General features: G+C 42.9%; 1 protein-coding gene across 8 annotated transcripts in view; it reads right to left on the bottom strand.

The window, feature by feature from the left end:
• The window catches only part of slc35f3b (solute carrier family 35 member F3b), a 90,153-nt gene that overhangs the window by 19,523 nt on the left and 53,623 nt on the right, over positions 1-17,007 (bottom strand). For 7 of the 8 annotated variants that reach the window (XM_042317810.1, XM_042317804.1, XM_042317807.1 and 4 more), the window contains exons 2-5: positions 12,914-13,140; positions 12,654-12,775; positions 3,843-3,951; positions 1,838-1,948 (exon numbers count right to left, since the gene is read on the bottom strand). In XM_042317810.1, coding sequence (XP_042173744.1) covers positions 1,838-1,948; positions 3,843-3,951; positions 12,654-12,775; positions 12,914-13,140 — 569 coding nt within the window. The remainder of the gene's footprint in view (positions 1-1,837; positions 1,949-3,842; positions 3,952-12,653; positions 12,776-12,913; positions 13,141-17,007) is intronic. The other variant, XM_042317811.1, reaches the window with a different exon arrangement.

The following is a 17,007-nucleotide window of genomic DNA, read 5'->3' as shown; positions in this document are numbered from 1 at the left end:
GGAAAACTGCCAAGGGGGGTGAATACTTTTGCAAGGCACTGTATCCAGCAACTTACTTATAGCTACTCTTCAGAATACCTTTGGTGCTGCAAGGTACATTGTTAATTTGACAAACTCTCTCCCAGGGTGACACCGAGGTCCAAGTTCATTAACAATTATCTAACAATGACCCTTAATGAACTATCCCCCAGCCCTGACGGAGCAGTTACATTCGCTTGAAAGCAAATGTTTTTTTCTGCACTGCAGTACAGGTTATCTTCTGAATGCCCACAACTTGATTGAGTTTACCTGGCTTAACAGAATAGTCTCAAAACAGTATTTAAAATACTTAAAATAGTATTTGAACCCAGGTCCGCTCCCCACGCCCTCAACTCTTCTGAACCCAGGTCAGTTCTCCATGCCCTCAACTCTTCTGAACCCAGGTCAGTTCTCCATGCCCTCAACTCTTCTGAACCCAGATCAGTTCTCCATGCCCTCAACTCTTCTGAACCCAGGTCAGTTCTCCATGCCCTCAACTCTTCTGAACCCAGATCAGTTCTCCATGCCCTCAACTCTTCTGAACCCAGGTCAGTTCTCCATGCCCTCAACTCTTCTGAATCAAGGTCCACTCCCCACGCCCTCAACTCTTCTGAACCCAGGTCAGTTCCCCATGCCCTCAACACTTCTGAACCCAGGTCAGTTCTCCATGCCCTCAACTCTTCTGAACCCAGGTCAGTTCCCCATGCCCTCAACTCTTCTGAACCCAGGTCTGCTCTCCATGCCCTCAACTCTTCTGAACCCAGGTCAGTTCCCCATGCCCTCAACTCTTCTGAACCCAGGTCAGTTCTCCATGCCCTCAACTCTTCTGAACCCAGGTCAGTTCTCCATGCCCTCAACTCTTCTGAATCCAGGTCCACTCCCCACGCCCTCAACTCTTCTGAACCCAGGTCAGTTCCCCATGCCCTCAACACTTCTGAACCCAGGTCAGTTCTCCATGCCCTCAACTCTTCTGAAGCCAGGTCAGTTCCCCATGCCCTCAACTCTTCTGAACCCAGGTCTGCTCTCCATGCCCTCAACTCTTCTGAACCCAGGTCAGTTCCCCATTCCTTCAGGGACCGCAGGGCTCCAGCACAGAGAGGGTTTAGGCTGCTTCCCAAAAGGCACCCTATTCCCTATGTAGTACTTCTTCTGCACTATAAAGGAAATAGGGTGCCATTTGTGATGCAAACTAGCCTCTAACCCAATATCGTTTTTAATAGAAGGGAAGTGTTAGAGTCTGGGAGGCAGGGAGCCATTAGCCTCTGGTTCATCCAGGTTAAAGCCCACTAGAACATGGAATCCAGGACACAGTTAATTACTGTCTGCTATAATTTAATTAGGTATGACCTAGCTAGTCCAACTGAGACTGAGTCTGTGGTCTTAATTAGGTACGACCTAGGTAGTCCAACTGAGACTGAGTCTGTGGTCTTAATTAGGTAGGACCTAGCTAGTCCAACCGAGACTGAGTCTGTGGTCTTAATTAGGTAGGACCTAGCTATTCCTTACCGAGACTGAGTCTGTGGTCTTAATTAGGTAGGACCTAGCTAGTCCAACTGAGACTGAGTCTGTGGTTGAAATGAGGCTGAAATGAACTCTTATCTACTCATAACTGGAGGAATCTCCAGTCAGAATGTTATCTCTTTGTAGGTTCCCTGGACATCTCCTGACAGACTTTGTGCACACACACACACACACACACACACACACACACACACACACACACACACACACACACACACACACACACACACACACACACACACACACACACACACACACACACACACACACACACACACACACACACACTGTAACTCACCCTGACCCCCATGAAGCGGTCTCTCAGTACGATCCAAGAGAGCAGGAATACGAAGGCCTTGTTGCAGCAGAACAGAGCTGACACGTCTGTAGTGTTGATCTTCCTCAGGGCCTGTGTTAGAGACAGGATCACGTCACAGCTTAAAATGACTTCGCCCAATTGCTAGATTTTCTGTGGTGTAGTTGGCTACGAGTGTTTTTGAAGCAGAGGATCAATAGTTTGAGTCCAGTAAGGGGACAGGGATGGTGAAGGAAGCTATACCGCTAAGCTAGCACTAGAAGGAAGCTATACCGCTAAGCTAGCACTAGAGGTCGACCGATTAATCAAAATGGCCGGTTAATTAGGGACGATTTCAAGTTTTCATAACAATCGGTAATCAGCATTTTTGGACTCCTATTATAGCCGATTACATTGCACTCCACGAGGAGACTGCCTGGCAGGCTGATCACCTGTTACGGGAGTGCAGCAAGGATTCAAGGTAAGTTGCTAGCTAGCATTAAACTTATCTTATAAAAAACAATAAATCTTAACATAATCACTAGTTAACTACATACTGTATGGTTGATGATATTACTAGTTTATCTAGCTTGTCCTGCGTTGCATATAATCAATGAGGTGCCTGTTAATGTATCATCGAATCACAGCCTACTTCGCCAAATGAGTGATGATTTAAAAAGCGCATTCGCGAAAAAAGCACTGTCGTTGCACCAATGTGTATCTAACCATAAACATCAATGCCTTTCTTAAAATCACAAGTGTACAAAATTTAAACCTGCATATTTAGTTAATATTGCCTGCTAACATGAATTTCTTTTAACTAGGGAAACTGTGTCACTTGTCTTGCGTTCCGTGCAAGCAGTCAGGGTATATGCAGCAGTTTGGGCCGCCTGGCTCGTTGCGAACTGAACTGAAGACCATTTCTTTCTAACAAAGACCATAATTAATTTGCCAGAATTTTACATAATTATGACATAACATTGAAGGTTGTACAATGTAACAGCAATATTTAGACTTAGGGTTGCTGCCCGTTCGTTTAAATACAGAACGGTTCTGTATTTCACAGAAAGATTAAACGTTTTGTTTTCGAAATGATAGTTTCCAGATTTTACTACATTAATGACCTAAGGCTCGTATTTGTTTGTGTTATTATATTATAATTAAGTCTATGATTTGATAGAGCAGTCTGACTGAGCAGTTGTAGGCAGCAGCAGGTTCGTAAGCATTCATTCAAACAGAACTTTACTGCGTTTGCCAGCAGCTCGTTGCAATGCTTGATGCACAGCACTGTTTATAACTTCAAGTCTATCAACTCCCGAGATTAGGCTGGCAATACTAAAGTGCCTATGAGAACATCCAATAGTCAAAGGTATGAAATACAAACGGTATAGAGAGAAATAGTCCTATAATTCCTAAAATAACTACAACCTAAAACTTCTTAACTGGGAATATTGAAGACTCATGTTAAAAGGAACCACCAGCTTTCATACTGTATGTTCTCATGTTCTGAGCAAGGAACTTAAACGTTAGCTTTCTTACATGGCACATATTGCACTTTTACTTTCTTCTCCAACACTGTGTTTTTGCATTATTTAAACCAAATTGAACATGTTTCAATATTTATTTGAGACTAAATTTATTTTATTTCTGTATTATATTAAGTTAAAATCAAAGTGTTCATTCAGTATTGTTGTAATTGTCTTCATTACAAATATATATATAAAAATAGCCCGATTAATCGGTATTGGCTTTTTTTGGTCCTCCAATAATAGATATCGTTATTGGCGTTGAAAAATCATAATCGGTCGACCTCTAGCTAGCACAGTGACACCTGTTACACCTGCAGGCACTATACAATACAGTCACAGTCCCTAACCTGACACACACACACACACACACACACACACACACACACACACACACACACACACACACACACACACACACACACACACACACACACACACACACACACACACACCAGGATGGGGGGAAAGCAGCACAGTACCTGTAGGTACAGGTAGTTGGTGAGGATCCACAGCAATCCAAACGGAGCCACCTTAGTGAAGAACACCTTGGCTGTCAGCCCGTCGTCCCCAAAGAACCGACAACACTCCCTGGAGAGGAACACACACAGATGAACACCCACAGGCATGCATGCACACACACAAAAAAAACAGACACACATGCACAGTACACAGGTACATGTACAGTTGAAGTCGGCTGTTTACATACACTTAGGTTGGAGTCATTAAAACTCATTTTTCAACCACTCCACAAATTTCTTGTTAACAAACTAGAGTTTTGGCAAGTCGGTTAGGACATCTACTTTGTGCATGACACAAAGGAGTATCAGACCACTGCAAATCTACCAAGACCTGGCCGTCCCTCTAAACTTTCAGCTCATACAAGGAGAGGACTGATCAGAGATGCAGCCAAGAGGCCCATGATCACTCTGGATGAACTGCAGAGATCTACAGCTGAGGTGGGAGACTCTGTCCATAGGACAACAATCAGTCGTATAGTGCACAAATCTGGCCTTTATGGAAGAGTGGCAAGAAGAACGCCATTTCTTAAAGATATCCATAAAAAGTGTCATTTAAAGTTTGCCACAAGCCACCTGGGAGACACACCAAACATGTGGAAGAAGGTGCTCTGGTCAGATGAAACCAAAATGGAACTTTTTGGCAACAATGCAAAACGTTATGTTTGGCGTAAAAGCAACACAGCTCATCACCCTGAACACACCATCCCCACTGTCAAACATGGTGGTGGCAGCATCATGGTTTGGGCCTGCTTTTCTTCAGCAGGGACAGGGAAGATGGTTAAAATTGATGGGAAGATGGATGGAGCCAAATACAGGACCATTCTGGAAGAAAACCTGATGGAGTCTGCAAAAGACCTGAGACTGGGACGGAGATTTGTCTTCCAACAAGACAATGATCCAAAACATAAAGCAAAATCTACAATGGAATGGTTCAAAACAAAACATAATAAACATATCCAGGTGTTAGAATGGCCAAGTCAAAGTCCAGACCTGAATCCAATCGAGAATCTGTGGAAAGAACTGAAAACTGCTGTTCACAAATGCTCTCCATCCAACCTCACTGAACTCGAGCTGTTTTGCAAGGAGGAATGGGAAAAAATGTCAGTCTCTCGATGTGCAAAACTGATAGAGACATACCCCAAGCGACTTACAGCTGTAATCGCAGCAAAAGGTGGCGCTACAAAGTATTAACTTAAGGGGGCTGAATAATTTTGCACGCCCAATTTTTCAGTTTTTGATTTGTTAAAAAAGTTTGAAATATCCAATAAATGTCGTTCCACTTCATGATTGTGTCCCACTTGTTGATTCTTCACAAAAAAATACAGTTTTATATCTTTATGTTTGAAGCCTGAAATGTGGCAAAAGGTCGCAAAGTTCAAGGGGGCCGAATACTTTCGCAAGGCACTGTATACAGTAGCAGTCAAAAGTTTGGACACACCTACTCATTCAAGGGTTTGTCTTTATTTTTACTATTTTGTACATTGTATAATAATAGTGAAGACATCAACACTATGAAATAACACATATGGCCAATCCAGGCTGCCAGATCTCCATTCCCATCCCGACCCAGGCCAATCCAGGCTGCCAGCTCTCCATTCCCATCCCGGCCCAGGCCAATCCAGGCTGCCAGCTCTCCATTCCCGTCCTGGTCCCATCCAGGCTGCCAACCAGACAATTATATTGCACCTAGACAATCTTCCTGACACATCAATTACTGAACCGAACAATGCCAAGTGAGGCAGCTACTGTAGCTTGAGCCTCCAGGTTTAGGCTATCTGCCAGAGTGGCCTGGCCAGCCGTTCGGACACCAGGAGGTTGAAAACTGCAGTTCAAAGCCTCTCAGAACTTTGATGTTTGACTGTTTGACTACTCAAGGGTAATTATATTTCTAGGCTGGCCACAAACAGCACTATACAAACAGGAAGTTATGTACTGTTAGTCCTGGTCAGTTAGGTAGTTATGTACTGTTAGTCCTGGTCAGTTAGGTAGTTATGTACTGTTAGTCCTAGTCAGTAAGGTAGTTATGTACTGTTAGTCTTGGTCAGTTAGGTAGTTATGCACTGTTAGTCCTGGTCAGTTAGGTAGTTATGTACTGTTAGTCCTGGTCAGTTAGGTAGTTATGTACTGTTAGTCCTGGTCAGTTAGGTAGTTATGTACTGTTAGTCCTGGTCAGTTAGGTAGTTATGTAGTGTTAGTCCTGGTCAGTTAGGTAGTTATGTACTGTTAGTCCTGGTCAGTTAGGTAGTTAGGTACTGTTAGTCCTGGTCAGTTAGGTAGGTACTGTTAGTCCTGGTCAGTTAGGTAGTTATGTACTGTTAGTCCTGGTCAGTTAGGTAGTTATGTACTGTTAGTCCTGGTCAGTTAGGTAGGTACTGTTAGTCCTGGTCAGTTAGGTAGTTATGTACTGTTAGTCCTGGTCAGTTAGGTAGTTAGGTACTGTTAGTCCTGGTCAGTTAGGTAGGTACTGTTAGTCCTGGTCAGTTAGGTAGTTATGTACTGTTAGTCCTGGTCAGTTAGGTAGTTATGTACTGTTAGTCCTGGTCAGTTAGGTAGGTACTGTTAGTCCTGGTCAGTTAGGTAGTTATGTACTGTTAGTCCTGATCAGTTAGGTAGTTAGGTACTGTTAGTCCTGGCCAGTTAGGTAGTTAGGTACTGTTAGTCCTGGTCAGATAGGAAGTTAGGTACTGTTAGTCCTGGTCAGTTAGGTAGGTACTGTTAGTCCTGGTCAGTTAGGTAGTTAGGTACTGTTAGTCCTGGTCAGTTAGGTAGTTATGTACTGTTAGTCCTGGTCAGTTAGGTAGGTACTGTTAGTCCTGGTCAGTTAGGTAGGTACTGTTAGTCCTGGTCAGTTAGGTAGTTAGGTACTGTTAGTCCTGGTCAGTTAGGTAGTTATGTACTGTTAGTCCTGGTCAGTTAGGTAGGTACTGTTAGTCCTGGTCAGTTAGGTAGTTATGTACTGTTAGTCCTGGTCAGTTAGGTAGTTGTTAGTCCTGGTACTGTTAGTCCTGATCAGTTAGGTAGTTAGGTACTGTTAGTCCTGGCCAGTTAGGTAGTTAGGTACTGTTAGTCCTGGTTAGGTAGTTAGGTACTGTTAGTCCTGGTCAGTTAGGTAGTTAGGTACTGTTAGTCCTGGTCAGTTAGGTAGGTACTGTTAGTCCTGGTCAGTTAGGTAGTTAGGTACTGTTAGTCCTGGTCAGTTAGGTAGTTATGTACTGTTAGTCCTGGTCAGTTAGGTAGGTACTGTTAGTCCTGGTCAGTTAGGTAGGTACTGTTAGTCCTGGTCAGTTAGGTAGTTATGTACTGTTAGTCCTGGTCAGTTAGGTAGTTATGTACTGTTAGTCCTGGTCAGTTAGGTAGGTACTGTTAGTCCTGGTCAGTTAGGTAGGTACTGTTAGTCCTGGTCAGTTAGGTAGTTATGTACTGTTAGTCCTGGTCAGTTAGGTAGGTGCTGTTAGTCCTGGTCAGTTAGGTAGTTATGTACTGTTAGTCCTGGTCAGTTAGGTAGTTATGTACTGTTAGTCCTGGTCAGTTAGGTAGTTAGGTACTGTTAGTCCTGGTCAGTTAGGTAGTTATGTACTGTTAGTCCTGGTCAGTTAGGTAGGTACTGTTAGTCCTGGTCAGTCAGTTAGGTAGTTATGTACTGTTAGTCCTGGTCAGTTAGGTAGTTATGTACTGTTAGTCCTGGTCAGTTAGGCAGAGTGGCCTGGCGGTGTGGATGTGGAGCTGTAGGAGGTTGTTTTGATCAGGCTTCAGAAAGATGACAGGGCAGATAAAGCACACTGGACACTAACAGGCCACGTACAAACAGACAACAATACACTATAACTATAATCAGTTAATGAGGTTGAGGGCAATGCTTCATTTCATTACTGAACCTGGCCATATGCCTGAATCCATAACAATAGACCTCTTTGACTGGGGCTGCGAATCCCCAAAACCTAAGCCCTGAACTTCAGCCTGGAACTAAGCTCAAGCACCAGATTAAGGCTAAGATTCTATCTGTTTCATGTTTTCAGCAAAGGCACCTTTTAAAGACAATTTCCGATTGAGCCGACATATTTTGTGTTTACCGTGAATGGGATCTCAGTAAATATGGAACATTACCTATAAAAGCCACATTGTCGACAACCTGCAATCACATTGAATCCCGTCCTAAGCTCCAGTGGAAAGTGGTCCGATGACAACTGCGATTGGCCTCTGCCATGCTGTCATGTATCAGTTATGTCGTGTGGACTGGTGCCAGCTCTTCCACGCACTGTGTGGACCGACACATGCTAGGGCAGGGCTGCTTTAGCCCAAGAGAGGAGAAGAGCATCTGGCAGCTCACTGAAGTCTCTCCTCATCTCCCACAAAGCTGTGCATTCCACATTTCAGCCTATCATATGCTGCTCCCCAGCCCCTGCATTTTTAAGGAGATCAGAACTCTGTTGATATTTATTTTGTTTTCTGAAAGGACAGAGGGACGGGAGAGCAGGAGACACTCTGCGCATGTGTCTCTAATGGTTCTCTATTCCCTAGTGCCTAGTACACTAGTTCTGACCAGAGCCCTATGATCCCTGGTCAAAATATGTGCACTGTAAAGGGAACAGGCTGCCATTTGGAAGGGAATAATGTGCAATTTTAAAGGGAATAATGTGCCATTTGGAAGAGAATAAGTGCCATTTGGAAGGGAATAATGTGCAATTTTAAAGGGAATAATGTGCCATTTGGAAGAGAATAAGTGCCATTTGGAAGGGAATAATGTGCAATTTTAAAGGGAATAATGTGCCATTTGGAAGGGAATAAGGCGCCATTTGGAAGGGAATAAGGCGCCATTTGGAAGAGAATAAGGTGCCATTTGGAAGGGAATAGGGTGCCATTTGGAAGGAAATAAGGTGCCATTTGGAAGAGAATAAGGTGCCATTTGGAAGGGAATAAGGCGCCATTTGGAAGAGAATAAGGTGCCATTTGGAAGGGAATAGGGTGCCATTTGGAAGGGAATAGGGTGCCATTTGGAAGAGAATAAGGTGCCATTTGGAAGGGAATAGGGTGCCATTTGGAGGGGAATAGGTGCCATTTTGGGACGTAGCCACTAGGTAGAGGGGAACAGATAGAGAGTGGCCCAGGTGGATAATAAATTAGACCACACTATGGTATAACACAAACCCTGCTGCCTCAATACATTAGACCACACTATAGTATAACACAAACCCTGCCGTCTCAATACATTAGACCACACTATGGTATAACACAAACCCTGCTGCCTCAATACATTAGACCACACTATAGTATAACACAAACCCTGCTGCCTCAATACATTAGACCACACTATAGTATAACACAAGCTCTGATGTCTCAATACATTAGACCACACTATAGTATAACACAAACCCTGCTGCCTCAATACATTAGACCACACTATAGTATAACACAAACCCTGCTGCCTCAATACATTAGACCACACTATAGTATAACACAAACCCTGCTGCCTCAATACATTAGACCACACTATAGTATAACACAAACCCTGCTGTCTCAATACATTAGACCACACTATAGTATAACACAAACCCTGCTGCCTCAATACATTAGACCACACTATAGTATACAAACCCTGCTGCCTCAATACAAGACCCTATAGTATAACACAAACCCTGCTGCCTCAATACATTAGACCACACTATAGTATAACACAAACCCTGCTGCCTCAATACATTAGACCACACTATAGTATAACACAAACCCTGCCGTCTCAATACATTAGACCACACTATAGTATAACACAAACCCTGCTGCCTCAATACATTAGACCACACTATAGTATAACACAAACCCTGCTGCCTCAATACATTAGACCACACTATAGTATAACACAAACCCTGCTGCCTCAATACATTAGACCACACTATAGTATAACACAAACCCTGCTGTCTCAATACATTAGACCACACTATAGTATAACACAAACCCTGCTGCCTCAATACATTAGACCACACACAAACCCTGCTGCCTCAATACATTAGAGTATAACACAAGCTCTGCTGTCTCAATACATTAGACCACACTATAGTATAACACAAGCTCTGCTGTCTCAATACATTAGACCACACTATAGTATAACACAAACCCTGCTGCCTCAATACATTAGACCACACTATAGTATAACACAAACCCTGCTGCCTCAATACATTAGACCACACTATAGTATAACACAAACCCTGCTGTCTCAATACATTAGACCACAATACATTAGACCACACTATAGTATAACCAAACACTATAACACAAGCTCTGCTGTCTCAATACATTAGACCACACTATAGTATAACACAAGCCCACTCTGCTGTCTCAATACATTAGACCACACTATAGTATAACACAAGCCCTGCTGTCTCAATACATTAGACCACACTATTATAACACAAGCTCTGCTGTCTCAATACATTACACAGCCAATGCCACACTATAGTACAACACAGGCCATGCTATTACAACACAGGCCATGCTATTACAACACAGGCCATGCTATTACAACACAGGCCATGCTATTACAACACAGGTCATGCTATTACAACACAGGCCATGCTATTACAACACAGGCCATGCTATTACAACACAGGCCATGCTATTACAACACAGGCCATGCTATTACAACACAGGCCATGCTATTTACAACACAGGCCATGCTATTACAACACAGGCCATGCTATTACAACACAGGCCATGCTATTACAACACAGGCCATGCTATTACAACACAGGCCATGCTATTACAACACAGGCCATGCTATTACAACACAGGCCATGCTATTACAACACAGGCCATGCTATTACAACACAGGCCATGCTATTACAACACAGGCCATGCTATTACAACACAGGCCATGCTATTACAACACAGGCCATGCTATTACAACACAGGCCATGCTATTACAACACAGGCCATGCTATTACAACACAGGCCATGCTATTACAACACAGGCCATGCTATTACAACACAGGCCATGCTATTACAACACAGGCCATGCTATTACAACACAGGCCATGCTATTACAACACAGGCCATGCTATTACAACACAGGCCATGCTATTACAACACAGGTCATGCTATTACAACACAGGCCATGTCTTTGTATTTGTACTTTCTACAGGCTACACAGCAGCAGATGAGTAGAAAGGCTGTGTTAGTAAGATAACATTATAAAGGCTGTGTTAGTAAGATAACATTATAAAGGCTGTGTTAGTAAGATAACATTATAAAGGCTGTGTTAGTAAGATAACATTATAAAGGCTGTGATAGAAAGATAACATTATAAAGGCTGTGTTAGTAAGATAACATTATAAAGGCTGTGTTAGTAAGATAACATTATAAAGGCTGTGATAGAAAGATAACATTATAAAGGCTGTGATAGAAAGATAACATTATAAAGGCTGTGTTAGTAAGATAACATTATAAAGGCTGTGTTAGTAAGATAACATTATAAAGGCTGTGTTAGTAAGATAACATTATAAAGGCTGTGTTAGTAAGATAACATTATAAAGGCTGTGATAGAAAGATAACATTATAAAGGCTGTGTTAGTAAGATAACATTATAAAGGCTGTGATAGTAAGATAACATTATAAAGGCTGTGATAGTAAGATAACATTATAACGGCTGTGATAGTAAGATAACATTATAACGGCTGTGATAGTAAGATAACATTATAAAGGCTGTGATAGAAAGATAACATTATAAAGGCTGTGTTAGTAAGATAACATTATAAAGGCTGTGTTAGTAAGATAACATTATAAAGGCTGTGTTAGTAAGATAACATTATAAAGGCTGTGTTAGTAAGATAACATTATAACGGCTGTGTTAGTAAGATAACATTATAAAGGCTGTGTTAGTAAGATAACATTATAAAGGCTGTGTTAGTAAGATAACATTATAAAGGCTGTGTTAGTAAGATAACATTATAACGGCTGTGTTAGTAAGATAACATTATAAAGGCTGTGTTAGTGAGATAACATTATAAAGGCTGTGTTAGTAAGCTAACATTATAAAGGCTGTGTTAGTAAGATACCATTATAAAGGCTGTGATAGAAAGATAACATTATAAAGGCTGTGATAGAAAGATAACATTATAAAGGCTGTTCAGTATGCAGGCCACACAGTCAGAGCCAGGGGAGCAGGGAGAGCCCAGAACCAGATCCATGCATGAGCACTCTTAGAAGCTCTGACAAACACGACACACATGCAAGCATGCACAGACACATACGTACGAGCACGAGCGCATGACTGGAAGCACTCACAGGCATGGAGGCATGTATGCACACACACACGCACGCACTGACACACACACACAGTTCTATGTGTGTGCAGCAGCAGCCCAGTGGGTTGTAGAGATCAGGGATTCCTCTCAGAGGAAGAGCACGTCATGTGACTAAGCTGATCTAACTGTAGACACAGGCTTTTGTCCAACTAGAGACTGCTGCAGCTCAACACACTATACCTCCCACCTAATTTAGGAAAGTCATGACTTCTTACCTCCACTTATAGACAACCAGAGGTAATATTAATCCCAGAGCCATCGTGAAACACCAGAGCCACAAATGATGATGTATAAACTTGATAAAATGGCATATTATATTACAACAAGGCTACATTTGAGTTTCCATGATACTCTGCTATGCCTCTCAATGCAGTCTGAAATAGTTTTCACTCCTTCTTTGTCCCCTGGTGTCCTTTGTTAAACCTTTAGGACAACAGTTGATGTAAACAGTATAAATACATTGCATTGATTGATTGATTACCTGAACCTCTGTCTGGGGGTCTGTCTCTCAGGGCTCTTACACAGGTGTCCGATGTAGTAGAGGGGGAAGAACAGGCAGTTCCAGGTGGTGGCGAACCAGGTGAGGGTGAATGGAGCGTCAAACTGGGTATCCAAAACAAATGACTTTAACATTTTTATTAACAGGTTTCATCTGGCACTCGCTAGCACTCAGTGGTGGATCGTGTCAATCTGAGTTTGTGTGTGTGTGTGTTTAGCATGCAACTTCGTCAGGTTCTTCACCTGCTTAAAGGTGAGCTTGGCCAGCTGGGTGGACCCCGCCCACGATGAGCACACACACATCACCATGGCAATGCCCCACAGCGCCTTCCGCACCTGTACGGCCGTGACTTTGATGCAGCAACGAAGTCTCCACCTCCCCGTAGCAGGCTCCGCCCCCGGCGCCCCGCCGTTTGCCGCCTGGCCGTCCGCTGTGCTGCCCACCACATTCTCTCTGGGACGCTCTTCTCCTGAGCACAAAGAAAACAGTAGTAAACTATGAGACCAGAGTAGAGATTTAGAGGAGTTGTCTACATCACTACAGTATGAGACCAGGGTAGTGATTTAGAAGAGTTGTCTACGTCACTACAATATGAGACCAGGGTAGTGATTTAGAAGAGTTGTCTACATCACTATAATATGAGACCAGGGTAGTGATTTGAAGAGTTGTCTACATCACTACAGTTTCAGACTAGGGTAGAGATTTAGAATAGTTGTCTACATCACTACAGTTTCAGACTAGGGTAGAGATTTAGAAGAGTTGTCTACATCACTACAGTATGAGACCAGGGTAGAGATTTAGAAGAATTGTCTACGTCACTACAATATGAGACCAGGGTAGTGATTTAGAAGAGTTGTCTACATTACTACAGTATGAGACCAGGGTAGTGATTTAGAAGAATTGTCTACATCACTACAGTATGAGACCAGGGTAGTGATTTAGAAGAGTTGTCTACATCACTACAGTTTGAGACTAGGGTAGAGATTTAGAAGAGTTGTCTACATCACTACAATATGAGACCAGGGTAGTGATTTAGAAGAATTGTCTACATCACTACAGTATGAGACCAGGGTAATGATTTAGAAGAGTTGTCTACAGCACTACAATATGAGACCAGGGTAGAGATTTAGAAGAGTTGTCTACATCACTACAGTATGAGACCAGGGTAATGATTTAGAAGAGTTGTCTACAGCACTACAATATGAGACCAGAGTAGAGATTTAGAAGAGTTGTCTACAGCACTACAATATGAGACCAGAGTAGAGATTTAGAAGAGTTGTCTACAGCACTACAATATGAGACCAGAGTAGAGATTTAGAAGAGTTGTCTACAGCACCACAATATGAGACCAGAGTAGAGATTTAGAAGAGTTGTCTACAGCACCACAATATGAGACCAGAGTAGAGATTTAGAAGAGTTGTCTACAGCACTACAATATGAGACCAGGGTAGAGATTTAGAAGAGTTGTCTACAGCACTACCGCATGAGACCAGGGTAGAGATTTAGAAGAGTTGTCTACAGCACCACAATATGAGACCAGAGTAGAGATTTAGAAGAGTTGTCTACAGCACTACAATATGAGACCAGAGTAGAGATTTAGAAGAGTTGTCTACAGCACTACAATATGAGACCAGGGTAGAGATTTAGAAGAGTTGTCTACAGCACTACCGCATGAGACCAGGGTAGAGATTTTCTGTGGAACTAGAATTAGAATTAAAGGTGTCACATGGCATCAGAGAGCCATAACTGCTAAATCCTACAGATGTTATAATATATTGAGATGACATTTTAAGAGACAACTCTAAAACTTTATTGCATTTTTCAATTCAATAAGCTATTATGACTCTTCTATATCCATTATCCACACCGAATCTTCGATAATCTGAAGTAGCCTAAGTCACTTTCAGTAAGTACAGGTCCTTCACACAATGTCAACACATTCTTCATTCAATAACCTATTACAGCTTACAGTATCTGTGCCCACGCAACACGTTTCATCCTCCACTGAATATTCCTTATGTCTATTTCAGGTCATTTACAGTTTAACTGAACTCGGACAAAATCTATTACACAAAATATGGTGTTCGAGTGTGACAGTGTGTGTGTGTGTGTGTGTGTCTGGCAGTCATTCTGCAGCCAAACAGAGGACAGGAGAGGGCAGGGGCTGATACCCAATCTGAGACGACTTTTACTCAGGAGTCTTTGCCTCTTGACTTACAATGACACACACACACACACACACACACACACACACACACACACACACACACACACACACACACACACACACACACACACACACACACACACACACACACACACACACACACACACACACACACACACACACACAGAGAGAGAGAGAGAGAGAGAGAAACACACAGACAGCAGACAGAGAGACACACACACATCATTCATGTCTCTTCCATCATTGTCTGTCTGGGACATGTCAGGACTAACTTTGTTTGACTGTGACTTTGAAGAAGTGATTAATGTTTTAGAGAAAACTTGTGTGCAGACAAACAGTAGGTACTTGAAAACACACAGAGATTATTGGACATACTGGCTCTCTTCCTAGAGCCATACAAAAATACTACAGCATCACCAACAGGACAATAGCATCACCAACAGGACAATAGCATCACCAACAGGACAATAGCATCACCAACAGGACAATAGCATCACCACCAGGACAATAGCATCACCAACAGGACAATAGCATCACCAACAGAACAATAGCATCACCAACAGGACTATAGCATCACCAACAGGACAATAGCATCACCAACAGAACAATAGCATCACCAACAGGACAATAGCATCACCAACAGGACAATAGCATCACCAACAGGACAATAGCATCACCAACAGGACAATAGCATCACCAACAGAACAATAGCATCACCAACAGGACAATAGCATCACCAACAGGACACATCACCAACAGGGCTATAGCATCACCAACAGGACAATAGCATCACCAACAGGACAATAGCATCACCAACAGGACAATAGCATCACCAACAGAACAATAGCATCACCAACAGGACAATAGCATCACCAACAGGACAATAGCATCACCAACAGGACAATAGCATCACCAACAGAACAATAGCATCACCAACAGGACAATAGCATCACCAACAGGACAATAGCATCACCAACAGGACAATAGCATCACCAACAGAACAATAGCATCACCAACAGGACAATAGCATCACCAACAGGACAATAGCATCACAAACAGGACTATAGCATCACCAACAGGACAATAGCATCACCAACAGGACAATAGCATCACCAACAGGACAATAGCATCACCAACAGGACAATAGCATCAGAAACAGGGCTATAGCATCACCAACAGGACAATAGCATCACCAATAGGGCTATAGCATCACCAACAGGACAATAGCATCACCAACAGGACAATAGTCACCAACAGGACAATAGCATCACAAACAGGACAATAGCATCACCAACAGGACAATAGCATCACCAACAGGACAATAGCATCACCAACAGAACAATAGCATCACCAACAGGGCTATAGCATCACCAACAGGACAATAGCATCACCAACAGGACAATAGCATCACAAACAGGGCTGTAGCATCACCAACAGGACAATAGCATCACCAACAGGGCAATAGCATCACCAACAGGGCAATAGCATCACCAACAGGGCAATAGCATCACCAACAGGGCTATAGCATCACCAACAGGGCTACAGCATCACCAACAGGGCTATAGCATCACCAACAGGGCAGGGCTACAGCATCACCAACAGGGCTATAGCATCACCAACCGGGCTATCATCACCAACAGGGCTACAGCATCACCAACAGGGATATAGCATCACCAACAGGGCTACAGCATCACCAACAGGGCTACAGCATCAGGGCTACAGCATCACCAACAGGGCTATAGCAACACCAACAGGGCTATAGCATCACCAACAGGGCTACAGCATCACCAACAGGGATATAGCATCACCAACAGGGCTACAGCATCACCAACAGGGCTATAGCAAGCACCCAGAATAATAACATAATAACAACGAATCCAAAGATAATAGAACAAGACAAGATCCCTTATGGTTCACCATGTTACGTTGTTTCATAACCATAGCTATCATCTATCTGCATGCAGCTCCTGCCTTCTCCGGCTTTTTGTGTGGCTTTGTCGCCATCACATTAACATGAGGGATTTCCCTAATGGTGTTTTCCTTCTAAAGATAACGACGTGTGCTGTGTGTGTGTGTGTGTGTGTGTGTGTGTGTGTGTGTGTGTGTGTGTGTGTGTGTGTGTGTGTGTGTGTGCGCGTGTGTGTGTCA

Source organism: Oncorhynchus tshawytscha, unplaced genomic scaffold (assembly GCF_018296145.1).
Source record: "Oncorhynchus tshawytscha isolate Ot180627B unplaced genomic scaffold, Otsh_v2.0 Un_scaffold_9311_pilon_pilon, whole genome shotgun sequence".
NCBI classification, from domain to species: Eukaryota; Metazoa; Chordata; class Actinopteri; order Salmoniformes; family Salmonidae; genus Oncorhynchus; species Oncorhynchus tshawytscha.
The sequence above is the reverse complement of the archived record's forward strand: the minus strand, read 5'-3'. Positions and strand labels throughout refer to the sequence as shown.